General features: G+C 40.2%; 3 protein-coding genes across 9 annotated transcripts in view; 2 read left to right on the top strand and 1 right to left on the bottom strand.

Moving 5' to 3' along the window:
* Positions 1–1993: 1993 nt before the first annotated feature.
* Positions 1994–22450, top strand: ciita (class II, major histocompatibility complex, transactivator). Of its 4 annotated transcripts, none has more exons than XM_004560792.3 (22): positions 1994–3336; positions 8332–8400; positions 9407–9442; positions 9587–9628; positions 12198–12284; positions 12428–12487; positions 12960–13007; positions 14210–14434; positions 14876–14926; positions 15155–15268; positions 15356–15415; positions 15530–15747; positions 15842–17181; positions 17368–17904; positions 18168–18347; positions 18433–18504; positions 18592–18672; positions 18779–18862; positions 18998–19081; positions 19172–19255; positions 21580–21663; positions 21766–22450. In XM_004560792.3, exons 1-22 carry the CDS (start codon positions 2037–2039, stop codon positions 21839–21841), a joined length of 4932 nt encoding a protein of 1643 aa, XP_004560849.2. In that variant the 5' UTR covers positions 1994–2036; the 3' UTR covers positions 21842–22450. The 4 variants fall into 4 exon arrangements, with proteins under 4 accessions (XP_004560849.2, XP_012777151.2, XP_012777152.2 ...); XM_012921697.3 differs by having other exon boundaries at positions 12162–12284; XM_012921698.3 differs by lacking the exon at positions 1994–3336 and adding an exon at positions 6490–6627 and having other exon boundaries at positions 12162–12284.
* A 672-nt stretch (positions 22451–23122) lies between these two features.
* On the bottom strand, positions 23123–26616 carry dexi (Dexi homolog (mouse)). Of its 2 annotated transcripts, none has more exons than XM_004560711.2 (2): positions 25622–26616; positions 23123–25025 (listed from the first exon to the last, which is right to left on the bottom strand). In XM_004560711.2, the coding sequence occupies exon 1, from the start codon at positions 26053–26055 to the stop codon at positions 25786–25788; it is 270 nt and encodes an 89-aa protein (XP_004560768.1). In that variant the 5' UTR covers positions 26056–26616; the 3' UTR covers positions 23123–25025; positions 25622–25785. The 2 variants fall into 2 exon arrangements, with proteins under 2 accessions (XP_004560768.1, XP_004560769.1); XM_004560712.2 differs by having other exon boundaries at positions 25700–26616.
* Positions 26617–26777: 161 nt separating this feature from the next.
* Positions 26778–27359, top strand: part of clec16a (C-type lectin domain containing 16A) — a 53483-nt gene continuing 52901 nt past the window's right edge. For 2 of the 3 annotated variants that reach the window (XM_076883030.1, XM_004560714.4), the window contains exon 1: positions 26779–27009. In XM_076883030.1, coding sequence (XP_076739145.1) covers positions 26936–27009 — 74 coding nt within the window. In that variant the 5' untranslated portion in view covers positions 26779–26935. Of the gene's footprint in view, positions 27010–27359 lie in introns of all 3 variants that reach the window. The other variant, XM_076883031.1, reaches the window with a different exon arrangement.

Below are 27359 nucleotides of genomic sequence, written 5' to 3'. Positions count from 1 at the left end.
GTGCAGATAAAGCTGCCAACAAAGAAAAAAAAGTAACTTGGATTTTAGTTCGTCATTAATATCGGTGCTTCTGCATTTCAAATGAGCAGATTGTTTATATTATCCCCTCCAAATACTTCCTGTTTTTGAAGTATAAAGAAGTACAGGTAGGTTCTGAAAACATAATTGAAATTATACCCGAATTTGCTGAAAACAAATTAAAAGCTGGAAAAAAAAGTAGTAAAGCACATCGTTGTTATTTTTTTAATATGCTGATTTCAAATCATTTTCTTGCATTTCTGAAGAGAGAGTGCAATTTTAACAATATGGTGCATTACTAATTTACAGATGACGGTGCAGGGGCTGCTTAAAGGTACAGAACAGCTAAACCAAACAGTTTTTTACTTTTTAAAGAAGTACACTTGCAGATTTCTGGAATTATTTTTAAATTGTACATACATTTTCATACCTGTGTGGCAACGCTGGCATCGAACTCCAGGAAAATAAGTTGGGTTTTTTTTTTTTTATTGAAAAATGTTCAAAGTTAAACTTTTGCAATTCAAACCGAGCATCAGAGATCAAAAGTTACATTTAGGGTTAGGTGATTTTTCACATTCTCAGCTGTCATAAATATGTGGTCATTTTACAAATTTTGAACCACTGGATGTATTTGGTGTTTTCATAATTGTGTTAAAATCTTCATGTCTAATTATTGATGTGACCGATGACCAAATGAAAACGGCATCCATTCATTAAACACGCTTCATTTGCGTTGTAGTATTCAAATTATTTCTTTGTTTTTTTTGGCTCTTTGAATTGTTTTAGTATCAGTGGTGTGGCATCAGGTTTGCCAGGTGTGTACTGACCAGTCTGGTTGGAAATTTTTGTTTCGCAGTCTGTGTGTGTTTGTGTCCTTATGTGCACTACACTCTCCACACTTGTAGTTCCTCCAATGCTAAGCAGAAAATACATGTGAAACTGTATCTGCATCCTGCAAGCAGACAAAACAATCATAACCACACTCTTATAGCTAATGTCTTTCCCACAGTTATGATACATAAAAGAGTAATATCTTTATTGTAAAGCATACCTGTAAAGCTTCACCTTTAGCTTGTGAGTAAAGTTAGATTTACTCATTATAAAACACTCCAGGAAATGGTTGGAAAGGTGAGACAAAGCTGGTAAAACTGCTTTTTCTTCCATTATTTGAAAATAAATCATTATCACCAATAAACAATAAGAGCATTTGACTCCCAATTACTTAAAACGACAACAAACTGGCTCCTCAGGTACACAAAGAAGGTGCAGCTCAATTTCTACTAAGCAAATGAGCAATGCTAAACATGGCACTGAGGCATGCGTAGTTTTGCCAAACCGGTTTTAGTCCCTGCCTAAAAACTTCACAGTATGGTGCATAACATTGTATCGGTTAACACAAGGACTGCACCTTCACATTCACAATGTGACCCGCAGAGAAGGCTTTACATTTATGTGGGGGGGGGGTTCTGTGTGAATTTTGTGTTTGTTCTGTTTATGAGCTTAAGGGGACAAATAGGTAAATGTGCAGCCTTGGTGATTATTTGGTGATTAAGTCCCCAAATCATAACTAAATAGTTTAATAAAATCTATTGCGTGTGATTGAGCTGAAAAACAGCCCACTTGTGCAGAAGAAAGTGTGCAGTGTGGCACTGCCTCTTTCTTAACATGAAAAAGCAGAAAAATGACAGCCATGTAATCGAATTTGGGCAAAATATTAAACCAGCTGTTAAAAAAAAAAAAAAGACGGGTAAATTTGTTTAAAGACAAAATGTGTGATGATGAAAGTTTGAGACTGCCATAATGTCTTCGATCAGACTCCTTTTCTTGTGTAACTTCACTTCCTTATGATACCAATAATAACATTTCTGGCTTTGGGAAATAACACCTCCTACCATTCATGCGACCGCCTCCCGGATAAAATCACAGAGTCCCTTTAAAAATAAAGAACAAACTCAAATAACTCCAATACGCTGCTTCTATTGTTACTCCTCCATGCCCAGGGAGCCGACACTCTTGTCATGGCTCATTTTGAGGAGGTCCTGGACGAAGTCCGCTCGGCTCTGACCTGGGCTTCACCTGCTGAGATCCGAGCTCTGCTGGAGGGTCTGGTGGAGGAGCAGATAATCTCAGAAGCGTACAGCAAGAGCTTGGGTCTGCATCGATTCATTGACGGGCTTGCGCAGGAGCTGCTTTGCGGGGAATCAGGGTTTATACCGGGATCTGATGAGACCGATGGGGAATTTGCTTCTCGAGCATCTAGCACCCACCAGCATCTCAGCCATGGACCGCTCATTAAGGTAGGGAAAGGTGGGTCACAGTCTCCCTCCGTTGACTACCACCTGGCAGGATCAGAGTTTGTCCCATCAGTGGATGATCATTACAGCACAAGACTGGAGCCAGAGACTTGCTCACTATATGAGGATCAAGTTATTTCCAGAGATAAACTCATTCAGGAATTGAGGGAGGGGACAGCAATGGACGAACACTACCCCACACAAAGGCTCTACTCTGTCCCCACAGTGTTTAATGGCAGACTTTCATTAAATGATGAAATAACTGAACTGCTGACAAGTGCACCTTCAATGCAGAAGCTGGTAAGTGATAGTGAAAGGGTAAATCAGGGGAATTTGGAGATTGAGGGGGAGTGGTTAGAGCAGATTGAAGAGGCTGCTAGGCGGATAGCTGTACCTCTGTGGCAGCACTGGGACAAAGGAAGGAGGATGTTACAGCCTTTAGTTTATTATAACACAACTGGATGTACAACTAGTGATAACACAGTGACATACAGCGAAGCACAATGTGCTATTTTAGATCTGGAAGAGGAAATGGAGCTTGCAGCCACTTGCAGGACACTCGATGCGTGCACTGGCAACTTTAACGAAAGCTTCACGCTGGATGCTGAGGACACACCTGAGGAGTTCTATTACCCTTTATATGATGAGTTGGCGACACCTGGAATCTGCATTGATCGCTTTAAAACTTTCGAAGAAGGAGGAAATGCATCACCTGTGGAAGCCTGTGAAGCCACAGACTCAAACAACAACGTCACAGACAATATGGGGGGCCTCCTGGATGCGTGGTGGCCAGGTGAAACTGCAGACGACCTGTGTTGTCTGCCTGAGGACACACAGTGTGGCGCAGGTTCGGCACTTGCACAATTTACCTTTCAACATTTGAGTCCCTCGTTTGCACCACAAGATGCTTCAGTTACAGCGGAAGATGACATGATGGCAGGGGTCACCGAAAATGTTTATGGAACAGCAATCTGGGACATAGATGGAATAACAGGCATAAAGGACACTATGGAGTCACACTGTGGTAAGTTTCATTTAAGCTTCTGTTCAGATGCTTCTAACTTTCACTGGTTTTCCTTCTTTTTCCTTCTATAATTTATCATTTATATGAAATGCCCAGGATTACAGGAACAAAAGCTGCTTTCATTCAGGCATCAGCACAGGGCAGGGACAAATATTTATCCTCTGGTGTTTTCAGTTTGGTCTATTTGGAAACAGAAAGCCTGCTCCAGGCTTTATTCCTGCCAGGGCATGAGTTGGTGGTTAAGGTGTGGTTCACTTTCAGTTTCATTTTGACATTCTGATTTTGGATCCAGTTAAAAATAGGATGTGGTGAGCTTCCAAACACATATATCCTTTTTATTTCCAAGGTCCCCCGAGCTGGTTACTCACTCTCTGACAACAGCTGCAAATTTATGACTTCTAGGTGTAAATATGCCATTGTCAAGAAAGCATAGTGCTGTGAAAAGTTGTTGCCCCCCTTTTGATTTCTTTTTGCATATTTAAGCCACTTAAATGTTTCAGATTGTGAAACAAATGTGATAATTAAGATGACCAAAATGCTGTTTTTAAATGATGATCATTTCCTAAGAAATAGAAGTTATCCAAACGTATTGAGGCCCGTGTGAAAAAGTATCCCCATAATCCCCAAGGTTTAGTTTCAGTTTCACTGGTTACTGCCAGGCCTGTTGAATCAAGACTCTACTTATATAGAACCTGTCCAATAAACCGAAGGAGGCTAAAGCATCTCAAAAAGCAACACATCATGTCACAATCTGAAGAAATGGTTTGTCAGCCTGGAGAGACAAAGACATTTCTAAGGCTTTGGGACTCCACTGAACCACAGTGAGAGACATTGTCCGCAAATGGAGAAAACGTGGAACAGTAGTGAACCTTCACAGAAACAGACAACCTACCAAATGCTCTTACTCCAAGAGGGCACCAACGACTCATCCGGGAGATCCGGAGGTCCAGAGCAACATCTAAAGAACTGCCACAAAAGCCTTACCTTCTCGAAGAGTGGTGGAATGGACTTGGAGAAAGAATTCGACCACGGCCGATACGTTTTTACCCTTAATCGTTTAAATCATCATTTAAAAATTCATTTGAGTTATCTTTGTCATATTCGTATGCAACAAAAAGCTAAGACATTATGAAGGCGTGAATACTTTTTCACGTGGGCCTGACAAATAGACGACACAAAAAGGTTATTCTTTAGATTTGTTAAGAAGGTGAAGCCGGTCAGACTAGTAACCGGCCATGTTCAGCTTTGCTGTGGTAACCTACTTTTGGTTTGCACACAGTTTGGCAAAGAACGCTTTCTGATAATGTTTAGCCTGGTAGAGGTTACCACCTTGAGTCAGTTACAAGGGTGGAGCTTTAGTTTCAGCTTCAGGTTTCTGTGTTATAACTTTGCCCTGTTAAAAGGTAGACGTCATTGCTTAGTTCTGTTACTGCTGCAGCTTTAAAATGAATAAAAAGATCAAGTTTTTGTCTACCACACCACACAAATCTGCAATGAAAAGAAAAGGATGTACCTGAGTGTCTTCTTGGCATTTTTTGGCATTTACAATTCTTTATGATAAGAAAGGGGGGACAAAGAGCAAAGGGAGTGGCATGCTCCACATTGGATCCTTGCCTACTGGAATAGCCTTTTGGCATACCTGCTTAACCCACCGAATTACACAGAGGCCCAACTTTAATTCCTCCACCCCCTCGTTTTGTCTTTACCCACATATTTCTTAACCTCAAATGTGTTGTGTGTGTTTATATTACTCATCCTGTGTGAAACAGAAATCTCTCCGAAAGCATCAAACACAAAAAATCAAGTTGGTTAACTTAGTGTAATGATAAGTCTCAAGGAAATAAATGTAGGCCAGTGCGACATTAATTACAGACACATTACTTTCTGTAAAACGAACGCATTGTTTTTTAAAATGCCTTCCCTCTATTATGTAACTGTGTGGATCAAGCTTGATATGAATGGTATGAGCGTGATGTAAACGTGTCTGGCAACAAGGCACAATCTATTTGGTTTATCTGCCTGGCTTCGGCGAGGTGGAGGTGGAGCAGGTACTTTCCACTCCACTGTTGAAAACTACCCATGTTTCCTTGTCAATTCCAAAGGCCTGGCAGTGAACGCTGATGCTGTTTTTCGGTTGTCTTAAGGTGGTCACAGAGCAGAAACTGAACAACACCTCACTGTGATCCCCAAAAGGCAAACTATGAACATACAGTATTTAGCATACTGTTAGCAATGGATAGAAAACAATGTCATAGTTGTAGAATGTAGAAAAGGGATGACTATTAATGATGATAATATTAATAAGAAAATTAAACAGTAAGAGATTAAAGCAAAATGTGATCCATTTTGGAGCTACTGATGCCTGTTGTCCCGTCCAAAATCAAGCTTTAGATTTGAGGTGAAGTGCAGTTATATCTTAAAATCTAAAGACTTCCAATGCAGGAATGAGGGAGAATATAGTTCACCTAACTAAAACAACAAGCTTTAACCTCCTAAGACCCAAACTCTTTCATTGCATGCATTTTTAATTTCTCTTTGCTATTTGAGCTGATTGGGACCTGATGAATGTAAAAACAAATAATTACGTAATTTAAAAAAAACTTACTTGATTTTTGTTTCTGAGAAAAATGACATCCACATATGAGGACATTGGCTTTAAATTTCGATAGAACAGTGGCAGTATAATGTCCTCGTAATTAGATATCAGGCCCTTGTAAAACAAAATGTAGTATTTTGGTCTAGACAACCTAAAATGTGATGTCCACATATGTGGATGCCAGGTCCTAGGAGGTTAATTAAAAGTCCATCAAAACATGTCATGCAGGCTACATGAAGCTAAGTAGCCTGCAAAATAGTTGAGCCCCCTTTTGACGCTCATGTTGCCAGGGAAAAAACAAAAACAAAGGGATATTTGAGGATGTTGTGGCGACTGTAACGCACGGTGACCTGTTTGCTTTACATCACCGTTGTTCCTCATCATAAACCGGTCCCTCGTGGCGCGCCTCTTGAACGTTTTCTTTGCTTCTTCCGTTGTTGTTAAAACAGACCTAAAACAGTTGCAGGGTGCACTCTGCACACAGAACCGCCCTTTAACGGTTTGGTGCGTTTGGTAAGGCATGTTAGGCAAAGTGAAAGCAAAAGCATTGTGAGCCACAGCAGGTTGCGCACTCTCAGTGTATAGGTCATCTGAGGATATATGCAGCGGCTGATGGAACTTATATGAGACACACAGACTATACATCACATCAGGGCGTTTACAGGACCTGAGCATCACCCAGAGAGACCCGACAGGTAGGAATATCAGCCATGGTGAGCTCCGGTGGGTCTGGGTTTGCGCATTCATGAAAGTGCGCAGGAAAAGAATAATAAGATTTGTCGGGGATTTTCCACACTTTTTTTTCTTTAATTTACAGGGGCCACTTTAGTCATTTTTAAGAAAATTTAGGTTAAAGTTTTAATTGAGCGGCTGCTTCAGCACCTGCATTAATTTTCTGCGTTTGGCTTTGAAAGTTTCAGCCATGACAAGAAGAATCAACTCCATTATGCTTTTGTGTGACCAGATGGAGTCGCACCCACCATCATAGACCCCCACACGTGAAGAGTGCACAAAAATAACAGATCAGACGTTGTCGTAAGTGAAAATAAGTCCAGTTGGGGATTTGCGGGGAATTCCGGGCAACTGAAGTACATTAGCTGTTGAAAATCACTTTCAATGTAACTTTTAAAATATTTTGGTAATAGTTGGCAGCCATTTAGTGTGGGACTGCGCAGGGACAAAGAATTTCACGCACTCCGACTCAGGACTAAACAAAAAATTTCTTTCTTTTCTTTTCTTTTCTTTTTAATATTTATTTTTCACTGTTAGTTTTTAAGGTCTTGCTCTTCTAGTTGTGCAGACAGCATGGTGCTTTGTGTGCTTCAGGTTCCCGAGTTCCTCATTAGAGACATATTTTGTGTGCGATCAGTAACTCAACTGGTTGCACTGTTATTTGTTTGTTTGTTTGTTCAGGGAGGTAATGGGCACATATATACTGCTTTATTTTTAGTGGTTCTCAGAAAAACAATGACAGATTTTAAACAAGGATGTGAGTCGAAAGTCCATAGTCGACTGTAGTCCTCTGTTTCTGGTCTAATAAACAAGGTGTGTGTGTGTGTGTTGTGAACTACCTGGTTACCTGCTCAAATGGCACCACACATGGGCACTGGTTATAGACTGCTAGACAACCACACTGCTCAAGGGCAACTTTATGTGCATGATCTCCTTTAAAACAACTGGAGTGGGGTTTTTTTGCATGAAATCCTTTTTGTCTTTTTTAACTGCCTTCCTGCAATTTGGGTGATTTGTAGAATTAGTCAGTGTAGTGTTTTATTGTACAAGTAATGATTCATCAGGGCAAAAAGTTGCTTTTTGGTTTTTCTGGTGTTGTTGGGTTTTTTCTACTGTCCACATCGTGGTTATCCTAAAGGTGTCTTTAGGCTGTAAAAGATCGCAGTAGTCATCTCTGCAAACAGGTTTACCTGAGCTTCCTGCACAAGTAAAATTCCAGCACAGGCGTTTTTTTTACCCCCCCAGAGTCAAAGTGCATATTTGTAAACACAGTTTGAACAGTTAACCATACAGTGATAAAGTCAAGGTGTTAATGGTTTTCCAGACTGTGGCCGGATACTGTAGTGTATCGTGTACTGACAGGAAATTGATTTACTTCTCCTGCTTTCCTACTTTCTTCTCTTTCAGTAAATCCTCTGTTGTTTTCTCACATTACTATTATTACAACAGGCATTGTGTTTTTAGGGTGTTTCTGTCCAACCCATTATTATTGTGATGGCATTATGTTAGGAATAGCTTGCGGGAATTGCAGCTTTGACAAAAGCATCCCCCTGTACTCGATCTTTAACTACCAACATTTATTCAGCTTATCCTCAACTCCACTCTAACCTACAAATATAATAATAACCAATCAGGATATTTTATTTCTTTCCTATGCGTGTCACCAGATGTCAAGATGCTGGAAGTGGATCCCAATCCCATCGCAGTCCCTTTGGACTTGGCGGATCTGTTGATAGGTTTGCATTGTCACTACTTTGTTTTTCTGCATTGATAATAAAAAGGTGAATTATGTGTTGAGGCAGTGAAAACGCAAACAAACACTTCTAAATAGAAGAAACAGATGGTTATTATCACTCCTTTCTTTCTATTTTTCTATCTGTGAGCAGACATTTTTAACACCAACTATTGAATGAAATGAAGTTTAATCTTAAACAGTTTATATACACTTGTGCTCTACACGATTGTGCTGCATGCAACTTTAATAATTATAAAAACAAGAATTAGGTGCACAAGTTTGAAATTATCTTTGTTTTCCTCAAATCCACACGGGGTCAAAAGTTCACATACAGGCTCAAATACATGCATACTCCACCACTATTAAATAGCTAAATGTCTTTTAGGAAGGTGCACCTCAACCATTAAAACGCTACCAAAAGCTTTTGGCAGTTCTTGCTAATTCTTGCTAGATTTCTGACAGTAATTCTTGGAAGAATTGGTGAATTTTATTTAGTAGTCCAAACACTTTCAGTAGGGTTGAGGTCGGGGGCTTTGGGAGGATCATTGCAGAGACTTAAAGTTAGCCTGCTTTATCATTCCAGAACTGGGTTTCATGTGTTTGGGATCATTGTCTTTCTGTTCAGTTGAAGTGAAGTTGATGAATCCATCCACTTTGGAAAATATACTAGTACCACTGGTAGCTTAACAGTTGAGATAGGGGTGGTCCAACACCCCAAAATATGATTGAATATTTCACTGAAGCAGCTGTTACTGTCAGGAAGGCAGCACAGGACAGTAAAAGCTTAAACAAACAGACTGAAAAACAGCATGTAACACAGGACTAATAATAAATAATAAACAATAAATGAATATTGACTGTCTAATATATCCAATCGATTCCACGAGTAATTAGTAATTAACATATTTAAAAGAGGCAGTGTTGTATAATGAATTCATCAACTTTACATATTTTATATTTTGAAACTGAATTTCTGTTATCTGATGATGGTATTGTTATTTTTTCAGATAATTTGGATGATGATATAAATGAAAAATTGCTGGGTAAGTGGCAGCCAAACATCTATATGTGTTTACTCATGTGTAGTGTACTATATGTAAAAACGCACATAGTAGTTTTCTATTACGTATCTCACATGTATGTGAAGTTTATTATCTAATTATAATTACCTCTGTGCACTTTTTCAGATGTTGATTCCCTCTTTGACTACTTAGAACTCAACGACAGCCGTAAGAACCTCCTTTTGTTACTTTGTACCTGTTGTCACATAGTGCTTAACAGAGCCCACATAACATAATAAGGCTAAACATGTTCTTCATTTGATGTCCTAAAAAAAAGAAAAAACGAACACTTCACTGTTAATTTTGTATCTAAATCCTAGTGTAGATACAGACAGGGGAGGAGAGCTAGAAACATGAGGAAAAAGAGAAGAAAACAAAGAACATGGCAGTGAATCTCTGATGTCAGTCACAGACAATCACTTGGACTCATAAAATAACTGCGTAAAATTAGTTGATATTCAAAGGTTATGATTATTATGATCTTAAGCTATGACTAAGTTTCACACAAATGTCAAATATGATTCTTAATAAGTCATGACTTAATTCATTTAATACAAAAGTTCAAAGTATCAGTGTCATTACTAATCATTATTTGGTCAGATACAGAGAACATGAATCTTTCCTGTAAATTTATTAATTTCATGGTGAGTCTCATGAAGGAAATCTGTCACAAAGACTCGTTCAGCTAAAACTGCTACATTTCCACAATGGATAGTGAAAACAATGGCTCTTTTCTGGCATTTAATTATTTTACTATTACTTTGGTGTAACGTGAATGTAGCAAAAGTTGTAAAATTGAGCAAAATACAATTAAAAGTCCAAAATTTATGACACCCTTCACATTTTCAAAGTCATGCATGATGGGCCGGATCAGAGTCTTTGCCAGGCCAATTCTGCCCACCTGGGCCTTATATTGGACAGCCATAATCTAAACTATAAGCAACAGTAAGGCATAACATTAAAACTGCCACCATTAAATTAGGTAATTCCAGTGTATGTAATGTGTAGGAATCTTACACATTACATAGGTCTGAGTGGTGGAGGCCTACAACCACAACCTGGTAATCTAGTTGTAGAAATGCACCAGTGTTGTTTTGGCCTTCCCGAATAATGAGGAAGGAAGACAAAACACAACAAACGCAGTAGTAAAGAAATGTTTGTGTTTTTTCAGTGTCACAGTCGGAGGTTCACTTCCTCATCTGAACGTTCAGGATGAGGGGCTCATTGAAATTTAGAGTTTCTTAAGTGACGTCAACAAGTAATTCAGTCATTTCAGTCTGTAGTTATAAATTAACCTTTAAGAAAAAAAACATCTAAATGATGACCCAATCACAAAGCAGAGTTAGGCTACTGCTCGAATCTGAAGGCCGGCACTTTGTTGCCATGACCCATTTGGCTTTATTATCCATCATAATGCTTAATATTGCATAAGACAAATCTAGCAATAAGATAAGCGTCTCTTTTGTTGATTATTTTTTCTGTAAGAGTAACTGACCATCAAAGTTACTGTTTTATCTTTTAAATATGAACCTAAAGATTTTTAGCAGAATCTCTTCAAAGGTCTTTGAAGGGGACCACATTACTTTTGCAGCAACAAAACATGTGCACAGGCTGTCATAAATCGTTATAATTGTAATTATGATTATTTATAATTGTCACCTAAACCCTTTCATGTATTAATTTAGTGTTATCCAATATAAGGAGCACAATTAATTATATTTATATAGATTTTTGTATGCAAGTTTTATGCAAGTATTACCTGTAATAGCTTTTACTTATCAGTAAGTAAAAGTAAAATTTCTTAAGTAAACTTAAAATTTCTTAAGTAAATATTAAAATTTTACATTAGTTGCAACAGTGTTTTCATGCAACTAAAAAAGCTATTTTCATCAACATCGATCATTGTGCAGAGAAGCAGTGGTTACTGGATATGTGAGGTGGTTTGCCAGCATTTCTTAATGGTGCTAACCACCTAGCAGGCTAGACAAACAGAGGCGGATCTAGAAACATTTTCTTAGGGTGGCATGGAAATCAGAAAAATCAAAGCCATTTCTTTACACATTTGCAGGTCTTGCATCAGGTAACATTATGCAACATACTCATATTCAGTGTTACTTGTAGCTAGGCTCAAAGTGTTAATGCTAGCTTTTTTGAATAAACTAGGGTGACACTAAAGGTTTTTTTTAAGGTGGCACATGCCACCTCATGCCACCATAGTAGATTTGCCCCTGTACATAAACAATGGTGACTAGATTGCACAGTCTTCCTAAAATAAATATCTACTACAATATACATTTAAACACCTTTGTCGTTATCTTAGTACACAAACACAAAAATCTCCACCCAGCATATTGTAAATGCACGGCCCATAAAATGTAAACCTCTCACAACATCATCAAATGTGATTAAGCCCACAGACAATGGACCGGACTCTGGTCCAGTCTTTACATTTTGTTTAGTATCCACAAAAGAAATGAAAGCAGCCCATGTACATCCTGGTTGCCCCCAAAACTGGGAGGCTGTGTCAATGTAAATAAAAACAGAATGCCATAATTTAAAAGTCAATCAAATCCTACTGTTTATCTAACTGTCACATGATGCCTTGAAGAGCTACTGATTTTTAATTCAGTAATGAAATGCCATGACAATGACAACACGTTCGAGTAGGGGCATCTGCTAAATGCTACATCGACTTTTTTAGTTACTCATCCATGGACCTTTGATGACCTCCCCACAGCAGCTGAGGTACCCATCGCCAACAGCATTGAGCAGATACAGGAACCCAAAGCAAAAGGCCAATCACGAAGGAGAAAAAGACCGAGAGGTAATGATTGGCTCGTAACTACACAAAGAACAGCATCTACCCTACCAGCATCTTTTTGTTATATAAAACTTAATTTTAGGATTCTAACTTGTCATTTTCACTTTATTGTTTAAAGTCCTGCTTGCATGTTTTTCCCTCTCCAGATTCTCAGCCACAGCCATGCTCGGATGAAAGGCCCAAAGCAAAACAGCCAAAACCATCAGGTGACTAACCCAGAGTCTTCCTCTGATTGTTTAACAAACGATGGAGTTTCCAACCCACATTACATTTGGGACCCAGTGGAATAGACACATTCTTAAGCCTACTATAACTAAACTTATAATGACAATTTATCATTTTTATGGTAGTCATAATACTGTGGTGTTTATAGCACTTGACACTGCACTTTCTTACTTTTCTAATTACGTTGGTATGTTTAAGACTAGTGGAAAAAGTTCAAACACTCAGAGCTTAAAATTCAGCCACTAGTTTCCATTCATATCACTATATTAAGAGATGCTTTGGGTTTTTTGGTTTTTTGCTAATCAAATCTGGAATAATACTATTAATAGAAGATCACATGAAAATGAACTACCATCTGGTACAAAAAGAAAAGGATATGTTTACAAATAAAAGGATGTTCTGAGCATGTTTTGTTGCTGTCATGTTGTAATGTTGGTTCTTCAACTCCTGCAGGTCAACCAAAAACCAAAGAGTCACAGGCTGAGCCAGCTGTTGAGCCAGGTGAGTCATGAAAACTGAAACCGTTTTTGAGGCAACATCTGGAGCTTTAAACTTGAAGCGCTGTAAGTGATGTTGATCTGAAAAAGTGAAACTCTGCAGGATAGCAGTTGAAAGAGGATTACCAGGGTTGCAAGATAGGTTATTAAAGTCAAATATTGCAATTCATATCATATCATATCATATTACAAATATCCCTCGAATAGCTCCATGGTAAAATGCTAGCATGAAAAAGAACCACTTTCAGCACGTGCATGTGAGAGTGACTTTTTACAAAAAAGGTAATTCAGATGAAATTTCAGTGGTTAGACTTTTGGATCACAGGGTGATTGTTCTCCACCGATGTGCATGAACCAGTTAGTTTTTTAAAAAAAAACAAAAACAGGAACTTGAAGTTGTAAGTCATGAGTTTACGCCGATGAATTAGAAGAAGAACTCGCACCTTACCCACCTCGCTTCACATGAGTTTGGTGCTTTTTATAGTTCCGATTTACCACGCAATGTGATAAATAAAAAAAACCCGAGCATGTATTTTCATTTACATCAGCAGCTGCTGGTCACTGAAGAGATTTAATGGCTCAGCTTAGAAGGAAATACTACACCACAAATAGAAATAGGAGACTCAAATTTAAGTATACATGTCTGTATTTGCAGAGTAATGCACTTTACTTTGGTCCATTTGTCTTTGGCTTAATCTCCCTTTTCATTTGCACTTGCATGATCACCCAACATGATGATAAGAGAAATGACAGAGCAGAGTGAAACCTTTCAAGGTTAGAAGGTTAAAGAAAGTGATGGTTTAGAGCAAATACCGAATCTATCCTCTCCTTACTGAGTTAATCATTTTTGGAGATATTGAATGTAAGATTTATTATTTCATTCTTGGATGGAAATTGTGTGACAGTACATCTGGGATGAAGTGGTGAAGTAATGCAGAGTAGTGTAAGAAATAACTTTCAATAGGAGGTAAATAGTGCAATGCCTTTTCACAAAGTAATCACGTTTCAAAGTAAATACATAATGCGATTGTCTTTGAGTAACAAGTTCAACAGTGCTCTGCAATGAGGATGTTTGTGACCGTAAATCTTTCGCTGTTTTTTGAAAAACAAACCATTGTTGTCATTTTTCCAACTCCCTTTCTGATAACTCTCAAGGCTGACTAAACCAGTTCCCAGAAACTGATGCCAGCTCTGGTTGTTTTGCAGGCAGTCATCCCGCATCAGGGCCAAGTCCAGCAAAGACTTTACCGATGTCCACCGCCACTCCACCAAGAATTTTTCGCGTTTACCCTTCCCAAACAAGCTCTGCGATTCCCATTCAGTTTATCACTATCTCAGATTCCGCAGGAAATCCAGTCCAGCTTTCTCCTCCTCCTCCGCTCATTAGGTTTCCACTCCCCCGCAGCGCCACTACACCTACATATATATTAGGTGAGTTAAATACCGGCATGCCAAGAGTTAACAGTGTTTCCTGTGTACTGCTATGTCATAGCCCAGCAGAAAGTGACATTTGTGACTCTTCTGGTGTTACGTTTTTATTGACACTGCAGACTAGGGGTGTTGAGCATTATGCAAAGAAAATGAGTTGATGTACAGTTTTAATTACCTTGGCAATCTGACCATAAAGCTTCTTCTGAAAAACTGTAGCTTAGCTACAGCCTTGATTAGCAATCACACCTGTAACACAATCATGTCTATTTACAATGCAAAAAAAGTTCTTTTCAATCAGAATTATTGATTTGCCATTGTTGTTTCTGTCCACTGGTGGTTGTGTTATTCATGTCAGTGACATCTTTAATTATTTAATGTGTACTGATTATTGTGTACACCCTGTACAAGTAGTCCATTGTCTAACTGTTGTTTCTAATATAGTTCCTACTGTGTCACCACCCTCTAAATGCCAATTACCACCACTCTCCCCAGGTAAGTAAAAAAAGGTTAAATCTTTTATCTGGGATGGTTGCGTGTGAGTGTTCATGTGTGCATGCTATTCTCTGCTTCTTGTCTTCTCTGGTGGTGTTGTGCTATTTGTTGTTCCTCATTATGGTTTTGCTTCTGCCTTTTAAGAGACAACATGGAAACTGCTCTCTGTAACATCTGCTTTGTTTGTGTGCCGATGCAGTCATTTCACTCTTTTTTTTTTTTTTGTAGTCGATGGCACAGTCGCTCCGGTCCAAATGAGTTCGTCCCCACTGGGTTCTCTGTCAGAAACAGCTAGCAAAGCCATGTCTCCCCCTTGTACCTCACCTGTATCCCCAGGCAATGGTGAGCATCTGTATCTGTCTCAAATCTTCCTCCTTGTGGTTATGAGTTTCTGGCATGTGACAAACTTCATGCTTTGTTCCACTTCAGAAATGTCTCCATGTAAGGAATCACCTCTTCCTCAGTCTCCCAAGGTCCTTGATATTCCACGTAAGTTGCCGCATGGCTTTTAAGGATCTCTTCTTACTTTGTCTACAGTGATCTCATGAATATACAATGGTTTGTGGAGGACCAGCTTGGTACTCAGTCCTGTTTCTTTTTTAGAGAATGTCAAGGACTACATTCAAGAAGCCAAAGCTCACATGAGTCAAACCTACCAGGATATGGAGGCGGGCCTCAGCCTGTCTTCTCATTATGTAGATGTTCAAGTGAGCCAAAGAGAGGTAGTTCGCTCTGGGAAAAATACAAACAAATGCCTGGACAAGGAGCTAGTCATCAAGGGAGACACAGATCGGCAAAAAACCATGCTGGCACTCAGTCAGGTAGGAGCGTCACTTTTACTGAACAGATTATATCACAAAAGAATTTAAAAAAAACCTTGTTAAACTCATTGCCTGCTTATCGTTTTCCACTCAGATCTTTGATGGTTCAAATGGAGAAAAATCCAGACGTTACATTTTGCTGCTTGGCAATGCCGGCATGGGAAAAACCACTCTGATCAAGAAGCTGTGTATTGATTGGTCCAGAAACTGCATCCCTCAGTTTGACTTTGTATTCCTATTGGATGGCAAAAAGCTCAGTGTGACAGAGCCGGTCTACAGTCTTCAGACACTCCTGCTCAACCTCTCCTCCTCCGCCCCATCCTGTGTGGACCCAGAAGCAGTGTATGCTCAAATCCTGGCAGCCCCTAAACGTGTGCTCATCATTTTTGATGGTTTTGATGAATTGCGCAACTATGAAACTCTACTTCAAGCTCAGGAAAAAGACCTAACAGCTTCACTGCAAAAAGACAGCAAGGCAAAGACTTTCACAGTAAGGCAGTTGTATTCTGCCATTCTTCAAAGGGTCCTGCTTCCAGGCTGCACTCTTCTACTCTCCACCCGGCCACGGGGAACTGCCAGCCAGCTGCTCAGGCGTACAGACAGCCTTCTGGAGATGTGTGGGTTTACCCCAGCAAATGTGGAAACATATTTGTCCCAGTACTTCTCTGATCCTGGCCTCAGAGAATCAGCTTTGGAGAGTCTAAAAAGCATGAGCTACCTAAATCTCCTTTGCTGGAACCCCGGACTATGCCGGCTGGTGTGCTTGATTTTAGAGCAGTCTAGAAGTGTGGATGTCCTGCCAAGAACTTTAACTGGGCTCTGTCATCAGGTGCTGTGTTTAAAAATGGATAAAGACGGCAGGAGTACTCCCACACACACCGAAGCTCAAGCTCAATCCATAAGAGACACTGAAACACAAATTTCAAATACCTCTCAGGCGAAGAAATGTTCGAAAAATAATCAGGGGAAGTCCAGAACGCAGGCACGCACTTCCTCTCGCACCCAAAGGGTAAAAAAGGCACAAGAACAGGAGGCGCAAGCAGACAAAGTGGATCAGGATCTCAGGAGCAGTGGCGGAGAAGCTGTAACGGAGGACTTTGACTTGTTGTCCCAGCTGAGCTCTTTAGCCTGGGAAGGGGTCAAAGCCAACTCTTCCATCCTTCCCACAGGACGGGACATATCTGGCAAAGTCAAGGCATTTGGTCTGAGAACAGGCCTCTTTCTCTCTCATCAGCTGAGAGCGAGTCCATGCCTCTCAAATAGTACCAAGGAGGAAGGAGAAAATGAGACAGAAGCTGGAGAGACAGAACAGAGGACTGAAAACAGTGAAAGGACCACCAATGATTTAACTGATCACCAAAATGACCAGATCCTCTTATGGGCCAACCCTTTCCTTCAGAGTTACATTGCAGGAGTACATCTGGCTTTGTCAAGGTAGAAATCAACCGTTTACAGATTCATCAAAAGCCAGTAGGGCTAAAATATCATAATATCCACTGTTTATATGCTGTTAGATTAAAAATGAAAGCCTTTCCACTTGCAGTCTATTTTCTCTTTCACTTTCAGACTTTTAGAATCCCCCAATCTCCCATGACACATTTTCTCTTTCTCCTTCTCCAGGACTTTAACAGACCGGTCCTTTCTCCAGACCCTCCCTTTCCAGTCTGGAGGGAAAGGTCGTCGGCGACCTCAAAGGGAGGAACTTGAGCTCACTCAGCGATTTGCAGTTGGCCTCTTGTTCCACAATAGGACAGAACTGCAGCGATTCCACACGCATACAGAGACAGCCTTTAGAGATATGGTGGCTAACAAGCAGGGGTTGGTAACAAAACACCTGGAAGGGCTTTCTTACGCTGACCTTACTCCCTCCCAAATCTTGGAGGCATGCCACTACGTCTACGAGGCGAGTTTTACTCACAGTGATGGTGGCCGAGAAGCTGGCAGGACTCAGCTGGTGACACACCTAGCAGCAAATCTTCCAGAGTTCCTGACGTTTCATGGAGTTCAACTAAGCCCGCCAGATGTGTTCACTGTTCAGAAAGCACTTGAACAGGGGGGAACTGAAGGCAGATGTTTCTGTTTGGACCTGGAGGACTCTGGCATCCAGATCTGTGGACTTCGAGCTCTGGTTGGCCTCAACAACATCAACACATACAGGTAGTGCTTATATACAGCTCTAAACCCTACCCTGCTACAACTATCCCACAAACTGTGGCTGTCCAGTCATAGTTTACTTATCCTGTTTAAGCCTGTCCAGAGAACTAATTTGTAATCTTTTGTATTTCTTTACGTTTTTATGGCTCAATCCTCAGGATTTAAATGGTTAAAGGATAGTATTGGGAACTTTTTTGTGACTTGATAGTCGCTGATCTTTACCAGCACCAATAGCAGTGTTAAACACAGTGTTGTGGGTCCTCCAGGTCATGCATTGCTGACGCCATCACCCTCTGGGAGCTGCTGGAGCAGAGTGACGAAGAAAGTCTCCTCCAGAGGGCAGTGTCCAAGTTCACAATCCATCCTTTGAAAGCTAAACAGGTGTGTCATATAGAGCACCTGGAAAAGCTGGTGAACATACACATTCACAAGAGGCTATCAGACAGGTAATACACCACACACTTATGCACACACATTCAGATTTACACTGCAACATACTGGTTTGTGAAAACGTGTTATATTCACTTGTAGCTCCAGCGAGTCTCACTCCATCCTGTCTGAGGGAGTGCCAGCAGTTAAAGAGCTACACAAGCTGGAGTTTGAGTAAGTAGCTCAGATGTTTGATATCTGAATTTATTATGGTTGTCACTGTAAAGCTGGTGACGATAATGATGACACTGTTCCCTGTAGACTTGGTCCAGATAATGGTCCTCTGGTTCTTCCGAAGCTGTGGGATCTCCTGCCAGGGCTGCATAACCTACAGCACTTGGAGTAAGTATACAGCGCACTTTTTCTATTTGTATTACGCTTAAAGCATCGCTCTGTGTTTATGAGATGTTTCTAGTAACTGACAGCCTGATTCTCTCACCACCTTTAGCTTAGAGAACAGCAAGATCGGGGACAAAGGAGCAGAGAAGCTGGCCAGTGCTTTAGTCTCACTCCCTTCTTTGGAGATACTTAAGTGAGTATTTGTCATTGGTGGTATAAAGACACAATTAGTTGAGCTCCCATGACACCCCCCAAAATCATCACAGTCTAGCTTTTAACTTAGTTTTGATATGTGTGTTTAGTTGTGTGTGTTTTTTCTGGTTTCCAGTCTATCACAGAACTGCATAGGAGACGAGGGTGTGAAGAAGTTAGCAGCCACACTGAAGGACCTGCCTAATCTGCACTGTTTAAGGTAACATCTGCCTACAGAGGAACCTAAAAGTGGCACTTACTTTTGACCCACATAATTTCACTTCCCTCTTTATCTTGCTATTTTTTCCAGTGTCTACAGCAACATGATTTCTGATGAAGGGGCAGAGAGTTTAGCAGCTGTTCTCCCACACATGGCTTCCCTCACTGACCTTGAGTAAGACTTGACATTTTTATTTGGAACTGATGGCTAAGAATTAGGTTCTTCTACATTTCAGTGTAAAAGGTTCTGTTTTAGCAAAGGTCTTCCCGTTTAAAAGACTGACAAATTCCACTTACACAGGCAGGGACTGGGTGTAGATGGGAACTGACCACAAGACAACTCATTTGTTTGACAGTTATTTTTCTACATAGTTTCACTTAGTTAATTTTTTTATATACTTGTAAGGTCCTTTTTCGCTGGCTGTTTAGTTATGTTTTCACTCACAGTAACGCACCAGTGACTACTTAAAATTAGGAAGGGGTCTTTAGCTTGTGATGAAAGTGAGTCAGTCTAGCAAGCTTGGATATCAAGGTGCTTCCATAGACTGTACAGATGTATTGCAGTGAGACAAGTTACGAGTTTAGTGCCAAGTAATGTAAAAGTTACACTACAGCACAGCAAACATGACTGAGAGGTGCGGTTCAGTCATTTGAATTAGCTGACATGATGACAGCAGACAGGAGACCCAGGTTTGTAGGTGATGCTCACCTGTCAGTCAAAGTGGCCACACCCCTAAGAATGTATCACTTTAATATGCTGTGAAAGCTTACTTGCCCCTTCCTGACTTAGTTTTTTGCATATTTATCACACTTAAATAAATATGCAAAAACATATTTTGGTATAAGTCAGAGATAATCTGAGTAAATACAAAATGCAGTTTTTAAATGACAAAGCTGAGTTCAGTTTTACTACCCACGTTCAGGGCTGATTACTGGCAGACTTGTTGAATTACAAAGAACCTGTCTGATGAAGTGAAGCAGGCTAAAAGATCTCAAAAAGCAACATCATCCCACAATATAAAGCAACAATTTAGAAACCAAGTAATATGAAAAAGGTTATAACGTCATTTCTAAGGCTCTTGGACTCCACTGCTTGCTTCTGCTTCTTATCCACAGCTTCAGAAAACTTAGAACAGTGATGAAACTTTCCAAGACCACATGAGTGACTCACCCAAGAGGTCACAAGAACGACATCTAAAGTGCAGGCCTCGCTTCCCTCAGTTAAGGGCAGAGTTCATAATTCATCAAAAAGGAAGACAGTGGGCACAAAAAGCATCCATTGTAAAGCTCTGACTAAAGGCAGATGGATTTGGCTCGCGTTTGCCAAAACACATCTTGATGAGGTTTTGGGAAAATATTCTGCGGACTGACAAGAGAAAAGCTGAACTTTCTGGAAGGTTTGAGTCCCATTACATCTGCATAAAACTGACAGAGCATTTCATTAAAAGAACATAACATGGTGGTGGTAGTGTGATGGTCTACTTTGCTGCTTCAGCACCTGGAAGACTTGCTGCAATTGATGGAACCATGAATTCGGCTCTCTACCAGATAGACCTGAGGGAGAGTGTCCAACCAGGAGTTCCTGGCCCTAAGTACATGCATCCTTTGGTTTTGCAGTAGGACGATGATCTGAAATACACTAGAAAGTACACCTTTGAATAGCACAAAAAAATAAAAAATAAAGATTTATTAGCAGCCTAGCCAGAAGAGAGAGGGGGCAGCGACAGTCACTGTTCTTTCCTATCACTGGGATTTCTTCTAGCACGGTATCACTCGTGACTTACTCCGGAGGGGCAGAGCTCTCAACTCTGCCCACTGCTTTGCTGTGTCTCACCTGCACTATTGTCTCACCGTGAGCAGCGATAGGGCGGCGTCCTGCTGCCCTCCTCCAGCGTCCACTCCCTTGTCTCTGTCCTGCCAGGCCCTCTTGTTGGCCCTCTTATTTCCTCTGTGACCTCCCAGGTGTGTCCAATTAGTGATCAGGAGGGGGCTCAAGTTTCTCCGGGACAAGTGAACAAATACATACAATAAAAACATGCAATAAAACCATAAGAATAAAACACTGTACATTATTAAAAGATTGAAACTAATAAAACACAGCAACACATGCAAAATAAAAAACACTCAGTTAAACTTGTCCATTCCACCTCGTGACATATGAATAGTTTTTCCCTAATAAATCAAAATAAATCACTTAAAAACTGCATTTTATATTTATGTGGTATATCTTTGTCTTTGTACGGTGGTCCCAAAGCTGTTTTTATACCAGGTTGCAAAAATGTTTATTTCTGCGATGAAGCATTTTCAAACAGAAGTTCACTGGGAATTCAAGTGAAAAGCAAAGAGCACTTCCACATTTTTTGCTACTTCTGCTTTGGTTTTATTTTTAGCGTTCATGTATTCATATTATAGACAAAACATATTGCGATGTCTGGATTTGCGCTATAGGCTTTTTTCTGTTAAAACACATCTAACTTCTGTCTCGCTTTTCTTTGACAGCGTAAAGTTTAACAAACTAACAGATGTCGGCGCACAGAGCTTAGGAGCCAGCCTAAGAAACTGTACAAAAGTTAAGACTTTAAGGTGAGGAGCTCTTTCATGTTACTTCATCACACATCTTTATTTTTTCCAATTTTTTATGGAGGTTTTTTTCTTACCCTGTTTCATCTCATTTCATCATCCCAGGATGTGGAACCAGTGCATCCCCTTCGGTGTGCTTGAGAGACTCATTCAGCAGGACAGCCGCATCCTATTGCACTAAAATGCAATACCTCTCTACAAGCATATGAACTGTTTTCATCATGCATCTCATGATGTATACTTAAATTGCACAATACATTTTCAAACGTGTGTGCTTGCAAGGAAAGGACACAAACAAATTATTATGTGAAACTTGAGATTGCACTACAACTGACGTACTTGCTGCTTGTTCTCTGCTGCTGGTTCTTCATAACATTCCACTATCTGCATTACAAAATGTGTGTGTGTGTGTGTGTGTGTGTGTGTGTGTGTGTGTGTGTGTGTGTGTGTGTGTGTGTGTGTGTGTGTGTGTGTGTGTGTGTGTGTGTGTGTGTGTGTGTGTGTGTGTACTGTTTTTCAGTACTTTCAACTTAAAAAAGCACAATTGCACTTTTATAGTCACCCTTTGTTATTAAAGGTGGCTGTTTTTTTTCTTTTTCTTTATAGTTGTCTGTCCAAGTTTTTGCCATTATCTGCCTTTATTCGTGCATTTGTGGTGCTGTGTGTGTGTGTGTGTGTGTGTGAGAGAGAGAGAGAGAGAGAGAGGGGGAGGATAACGGTGTTTTTCTGGCTATAAATTATACAGTACTGATTGTTGGTTACTTTTATAATAATAAAATGCTTTGACACTCACCCTACTACTATTTTTATAGTGTTTTCTTTCCACTGATGCCCCTGTGTTCACTGAATTCAAAGGGGTTTTTGAAAAAAATCCTTCTTTTCACTTCCTTCACTGCATGTTTCTGTTCTCCATTTCGATGCAAACTGACCTTTAAGAACGTCAGTCTCTGCGTGCGCACTCAACGAAGTGATAAAAAACAAAATTACATTTGTGAGATACTTCATTACTAATCTCACACGTGAAGCATGAATTGTTGGTAATGAAAGAACTGGGTCGAGATTGAATCTCAACAAATAGAAAGGGAAAATACTGGATTCACATTATGAATAGACCTGAAAGTAAGCAAATGTCCATCTACAGTTCCTGGCAGTACCGCTTCTCGGAGTCAAATCAAATAACAGGCCGTCATCTGGCAGTTATCACGCAGAGCGTACTCCCACCACGCTTTGCAAATTCTAACAAATCTGAACACTTAGCATTGTTGGGGATTTCCATCATCGAATTGTGGAGACTTCAAAGAATTCCCACAATTTGAAGCCACTGCTGCTGTTCTCTGTTGCACTCACTCCCTCTTGTGGTTAAAAAGCAATATGACATCACACTGATGCACATGATTATTAATAAAACCCTCACACCTGCAGAAATACACAAGCTGATGGTTTAAAGAAAGAGGCTACAAGCTGGCATTCGCTCAAAGTTTATTAAATACACAATGGAAAATAAAACTCTACAGTTCATTTGAGCATGTGCATGTCTGCAAAGAAGCCGATGCGGTGGGACGACACAAGCACAGGTTGTATGTTTCCCGCGAGATGATGATGATGATGGTGGCCCTGAACAGGGTAGCATGCCTGGGAAACAGCATGGCCACTGACTTTTGTACAAAATTAGGAAATCTGTTACAGCTTCAGATGCTACTGTTTTCATACCAAAACTAAGAAGCACTGTTGTACTGACATTGGTCAATGAAAAGAAAGCCGCCTGCTAACATTGTTTACAGCATGAGACAGCGAGATTACATACTTCCTTAAATATTATCTCCTATTCACAGCCTTACCTCGTATTGATTCTGTTCCTGTTTGATTAAATTCCACATAAACGTATGGAATACACACAGTATTCATACTATATATTTTATTAGTATCCTGAGTTTTAGTGCCCTGTGGTCTAAATACTGTTTCCAAACACATGTTTTCCCTCCAAAAAAACTTAGCTATGGACATCTTGACAAAAACAACTACCAAAATATCACCAAGGCCTTAACCCACATAAAAAACGATTTGGTATCAGGTATCAATGATCGGCTTTTTGTTAAACTCTGGTGCCAACTCTCTGAAAAACATTCTTAAATTACTTTGTTTTCATCCATGTTCTTGAATCACAGCAAGACTTTTTATTCCCTTTTTCCCTATTAGTTAATTACACAGTGTGGCTGTGGATTATTATCTCCCTATATTGAGTGCTGACGAGGGAAAATACCAGCACCAGCAATCTCGGTGAAAAGCTGCCTAGCAAAATATAGACAATTTATATTTACTTTCTCCCCATCCACAATTGGCCAAGCTCATGGATGAAATGGTTACCTGTGAACCATTTCATTTGTATAACTATGTAACTGATCCATTGCTTGAATCCAGTTTATTATTGCTGTTGAGAATATACACTTCATAAAAAGCAGCTCTAAATTTGTGACAGCACAAGCAGGAGAACACAAGGAATTAAACAGCTGGCTCAAAATCCTCTGAAGACGGTCAGCATAATGCATCTCGTCTCTCAGTAAATTGTTGTTGTTGTTTTTTTTAAAAAAAAAAAGAATGAAGCCTTTCTTTAGAGGCTCCTTTTCAGACATTTGACAGGTTTGGCCAGCTGTGATCACAGTGGTCACCACTCCGCCTAATTACTGACAAACAAAGGGGTACAGCACTAAAGAAATACCTCTTTCTCGACACTTTAATACTCTGACTTGTGGTGAATGGCGTAGTGACAATATTAAAAAGTTTACGGCACTTTTATGTCCTACATCTTCCCCGCCTCAGTTCAGAGACAGTGTTATGCTTCACCAGTGCTTCCATAATCCTTAGCTGTGCTTCTGAGAGTAAGGGTGATGTTAGTGGACCCAAATCTCCGCGAGGATGTTCTTAAGAGAGAATTGGATTCTGTATTAGAGGATAAAACGGTGACTTAAGTTGTTCTGTGAGTGATTAAGTATTCATCATGCTTATTGGACATTGTTTTCCTGCACTTCACCAGTTCTACTGCCATATGTCACATTGTAGGACATCACACCGTGGCTGATGCGGCAAGTTTCAAACACATTTTGCTTTTAGAGTGAACTTCCAGTTCCTGGATAGATCCACATCCCTGGCAACATTAATTTTTCTTCCAAAGGGAACAGCTGTCTCTCTCCGTTCTCCTGCACCATGCTGTGCTTCCATTTTCGTTGTATCCAAAGCGAGGGTAGCAGAGGCCAGCGCTAACCTCTTGTGGTTGCTTGATATTCTGCTGGGAACACGCCTTCCCAAAGTGCTCTTTCCATCAAACAGTCACGGATCATAAGTCTGCAAGAGATGAATCCTCAACCTACCTGTGGACACAAAAAAAACATTTACCATCATAAAAAGGTAGAGCTTGATTTTTAAATTTGACTTTATAACAGATATACTGGCTATTAAAGTGTGCTGAACATATGGTGCTTACTTATTGACTATTACAATCTGGTGTTTGGAGAACTACACAATCTTTGCCTCTGTACACCACCACAGTGGATTTTAACAATCAAACAATCATGTGCAGACTTTCAGCTTTAAGTCAGGGATTGCACAAAAGTATTTAACAGTTTAGAAACTACAGCTGTTTTTATGCAGTCCTCCGTGTTCAGAGCTTCGATAGTAACTGGATTTTAAATTTTAAATGAAAGAACTGCTTGGATAAATATCTTTTGTCTAGAAGTCTTGAACCCATGGAAATCATCACCAAATGAACACTTGAAGAACTACTTTTCAGCCTATGTAAATGGGTGACTATGTATAAGAAGAGGCTGTAATTCCTAAAAAGTTAATGCAAAAGAAAAACTGACAGTCTGTACTTCAATCACAGTGTCCTGGTGTATGGAATCAAAATTGCAAAACTATGACTGTCTAAATACTTAAACGTTTGACTGCACTTGTGCCATTTGCTTACTTTTTGCCTGATGTGCCTCTCTGAACAAAAAGCTTAAGAAACATCCACTTTGAGCCATTTTCCCAACAAACTGCTGACCTGGGAGCACCAGCCTGACCTCTTGATCCCAGCAACATCATTATCAAAATCTGATTATTCCGTTTTTTCCTTCCAGGACCGCCTTGTCACTCCAGATATCCCTCAAACACATCCAGCTCCGTGTCCGTGTCATAGGGAACAGAGGCCGGGTCGGACAGCACCCCGAGGTCCACCAGTGCCTGGTCCATATCCTCAGGCAGGAATACTATCCCCACATTCAGGACGATGTACTCCATCAGGAAGGCATAATAGAGGATCAGGACGTTGACAAAGAACAGGCCCAAATAAAACATATATGGGAGATCGTCCAGGAGCGATTCCACCGAATCTAGCTGGGCATAAATTTGGTGTGTCATAGAAAATAAAGAAAGCCACGGATAGGGGTTCTTGTGTATGTGTGTGTGGCCTGAAGTTGTTGCTGTCAGCGTTAGAAGTCTGTGTGGGTAGCTGGGATTGGGGCATCCATTTCGGCCCGTCCTGGCCTGCAACGACGATTCAGAGGAAGCCCTCAATGTAGTAGCTTATCTGTACGGTCCAGAAGAAAACGACAGGAAATCATGCGGGCTAAACAACATAAAGTCCATAGCTAATTATAACCAGAGGAACACATTCAAATATCACAGCCAGTTAGCTCGACGCATTCTTGGCATTGACTCCGTGAATTTGTTGAATTCACGCCATGCCAGCTGGTGGCTAGAGCTAAAAAAAATTAAAAATAAAAATAAAAAAGTAGCATAGGAGTCGGTCTAAAAAATGCAAGAAAACTACTGCGGACTTGTTGTTTACACACCCGGACAGAAAGAGACGAACTATTCACAAAACACACGTCGAATTATTTATAGTTTATAATGTCCCGTCTTAACATTTCTGCCAACCGCATCAAAACAGTCCCAACCAGCAACCAACCAAAGCGTCGGCATTTGATTGGCCTTAAGAGCTGTCAATCACCAAAACAGTTATGGTCGCGTGCTTTAACCATCATTGATAGCATGGGAAGTCATTGGTTGTAGTTTTTTCTCAGTTCTACTGTAAACCCTCTCGTAGGGAAAAGAACTACAACTCCCTTTGCCCACGCTATTACGTAATGACCCCGCAGTGGCTACCATCACCGCCTATCACCCCCTGTTTGCTAAGCAGCTAGCCGAACGGGAAAGTGGGTGTAATGGATAGATACGAACACTAACACTAGCAAAACAAGGCGCCCGGCAAAATTGCAGTCCCATTAAAACCGCAACCATGTTTGGCCGGTCACGGAGCTGGGTTGGAGGACAGGGGAAAGCGAAAAATATCCACTCCCTGGACCATTTGAAGTGAGTAGTTAGCATGAAATAAGCTAATGTTAGCCTAAGTGGTCGCTGGTTGAAAACGACAGTCGTTTTTTACCAGCGTTATATTTAGCCAAATATTTAGCAGTAGTGAATGTGTGTAAATGCATTTATTCAATCAAATTGTAATAAAGCAAGGATTACTGGATTTTTTTTATTATGTTTTGCGAGGTAAGTAAAATCTGATGTAGTCCTAGCAGACAAAAACCGAATTGACACTATAAATTAAGACGATAAATTAAGTGTTTAAATTAAATTTTAATCTGAATATCATTAATACACGAAGAACTGTATTTACCAATTTTGTAAAGCTTGCATGGAGGCTGAATTAAAAG

Source organism: Maylandia zebra, linkage group LG4, assembly GCF_041146795.1.
Source record: "Maylandia zebra isolate NMK-2024a linkage group LG4, Mzebra_GT3a, whole genome shotgun sequence".
In the NCBI taxonomy this organism is placed as follows: Eukaryota; Metazoa; Chordata; class Actinopteri; order Cichliformes; family Cichlidae; genus Maylandia; species Maylandia zebra.
This window is presented reverse-complemented; position numbering and strand designations above follow the sequence as displayed.

Coding starts and splice junctions, on each gene's coding strand:
- ciita (XM_012921697.3), top strand. CDS start 2,037: ATGGCTCATTTTGAGGAGGTCCTGGACGAAGTCCGCTCGGCTCTGACC. Junction 9,443..9,586: donor TATAAATGAAAAATTGCTGG/GTAAGTGGCAGC, acceptor GCACTTTTTCAG/ATGTTGATTCCCTCTTTGAC. Junction 15,416..15,529: donor CAAGGTCCTTGATATTCCAC/GTAAGTTGCCGC, acceptor TTTCTTTTTTAG/AGAATGTCAAGGACTACATT.
- dexi (XM_004560711.2), bottom strand. CDS start 26,055: ATGACACACCAAATTTATGCCCAGCTAGATTCGGTGGAATCGCTCCTG.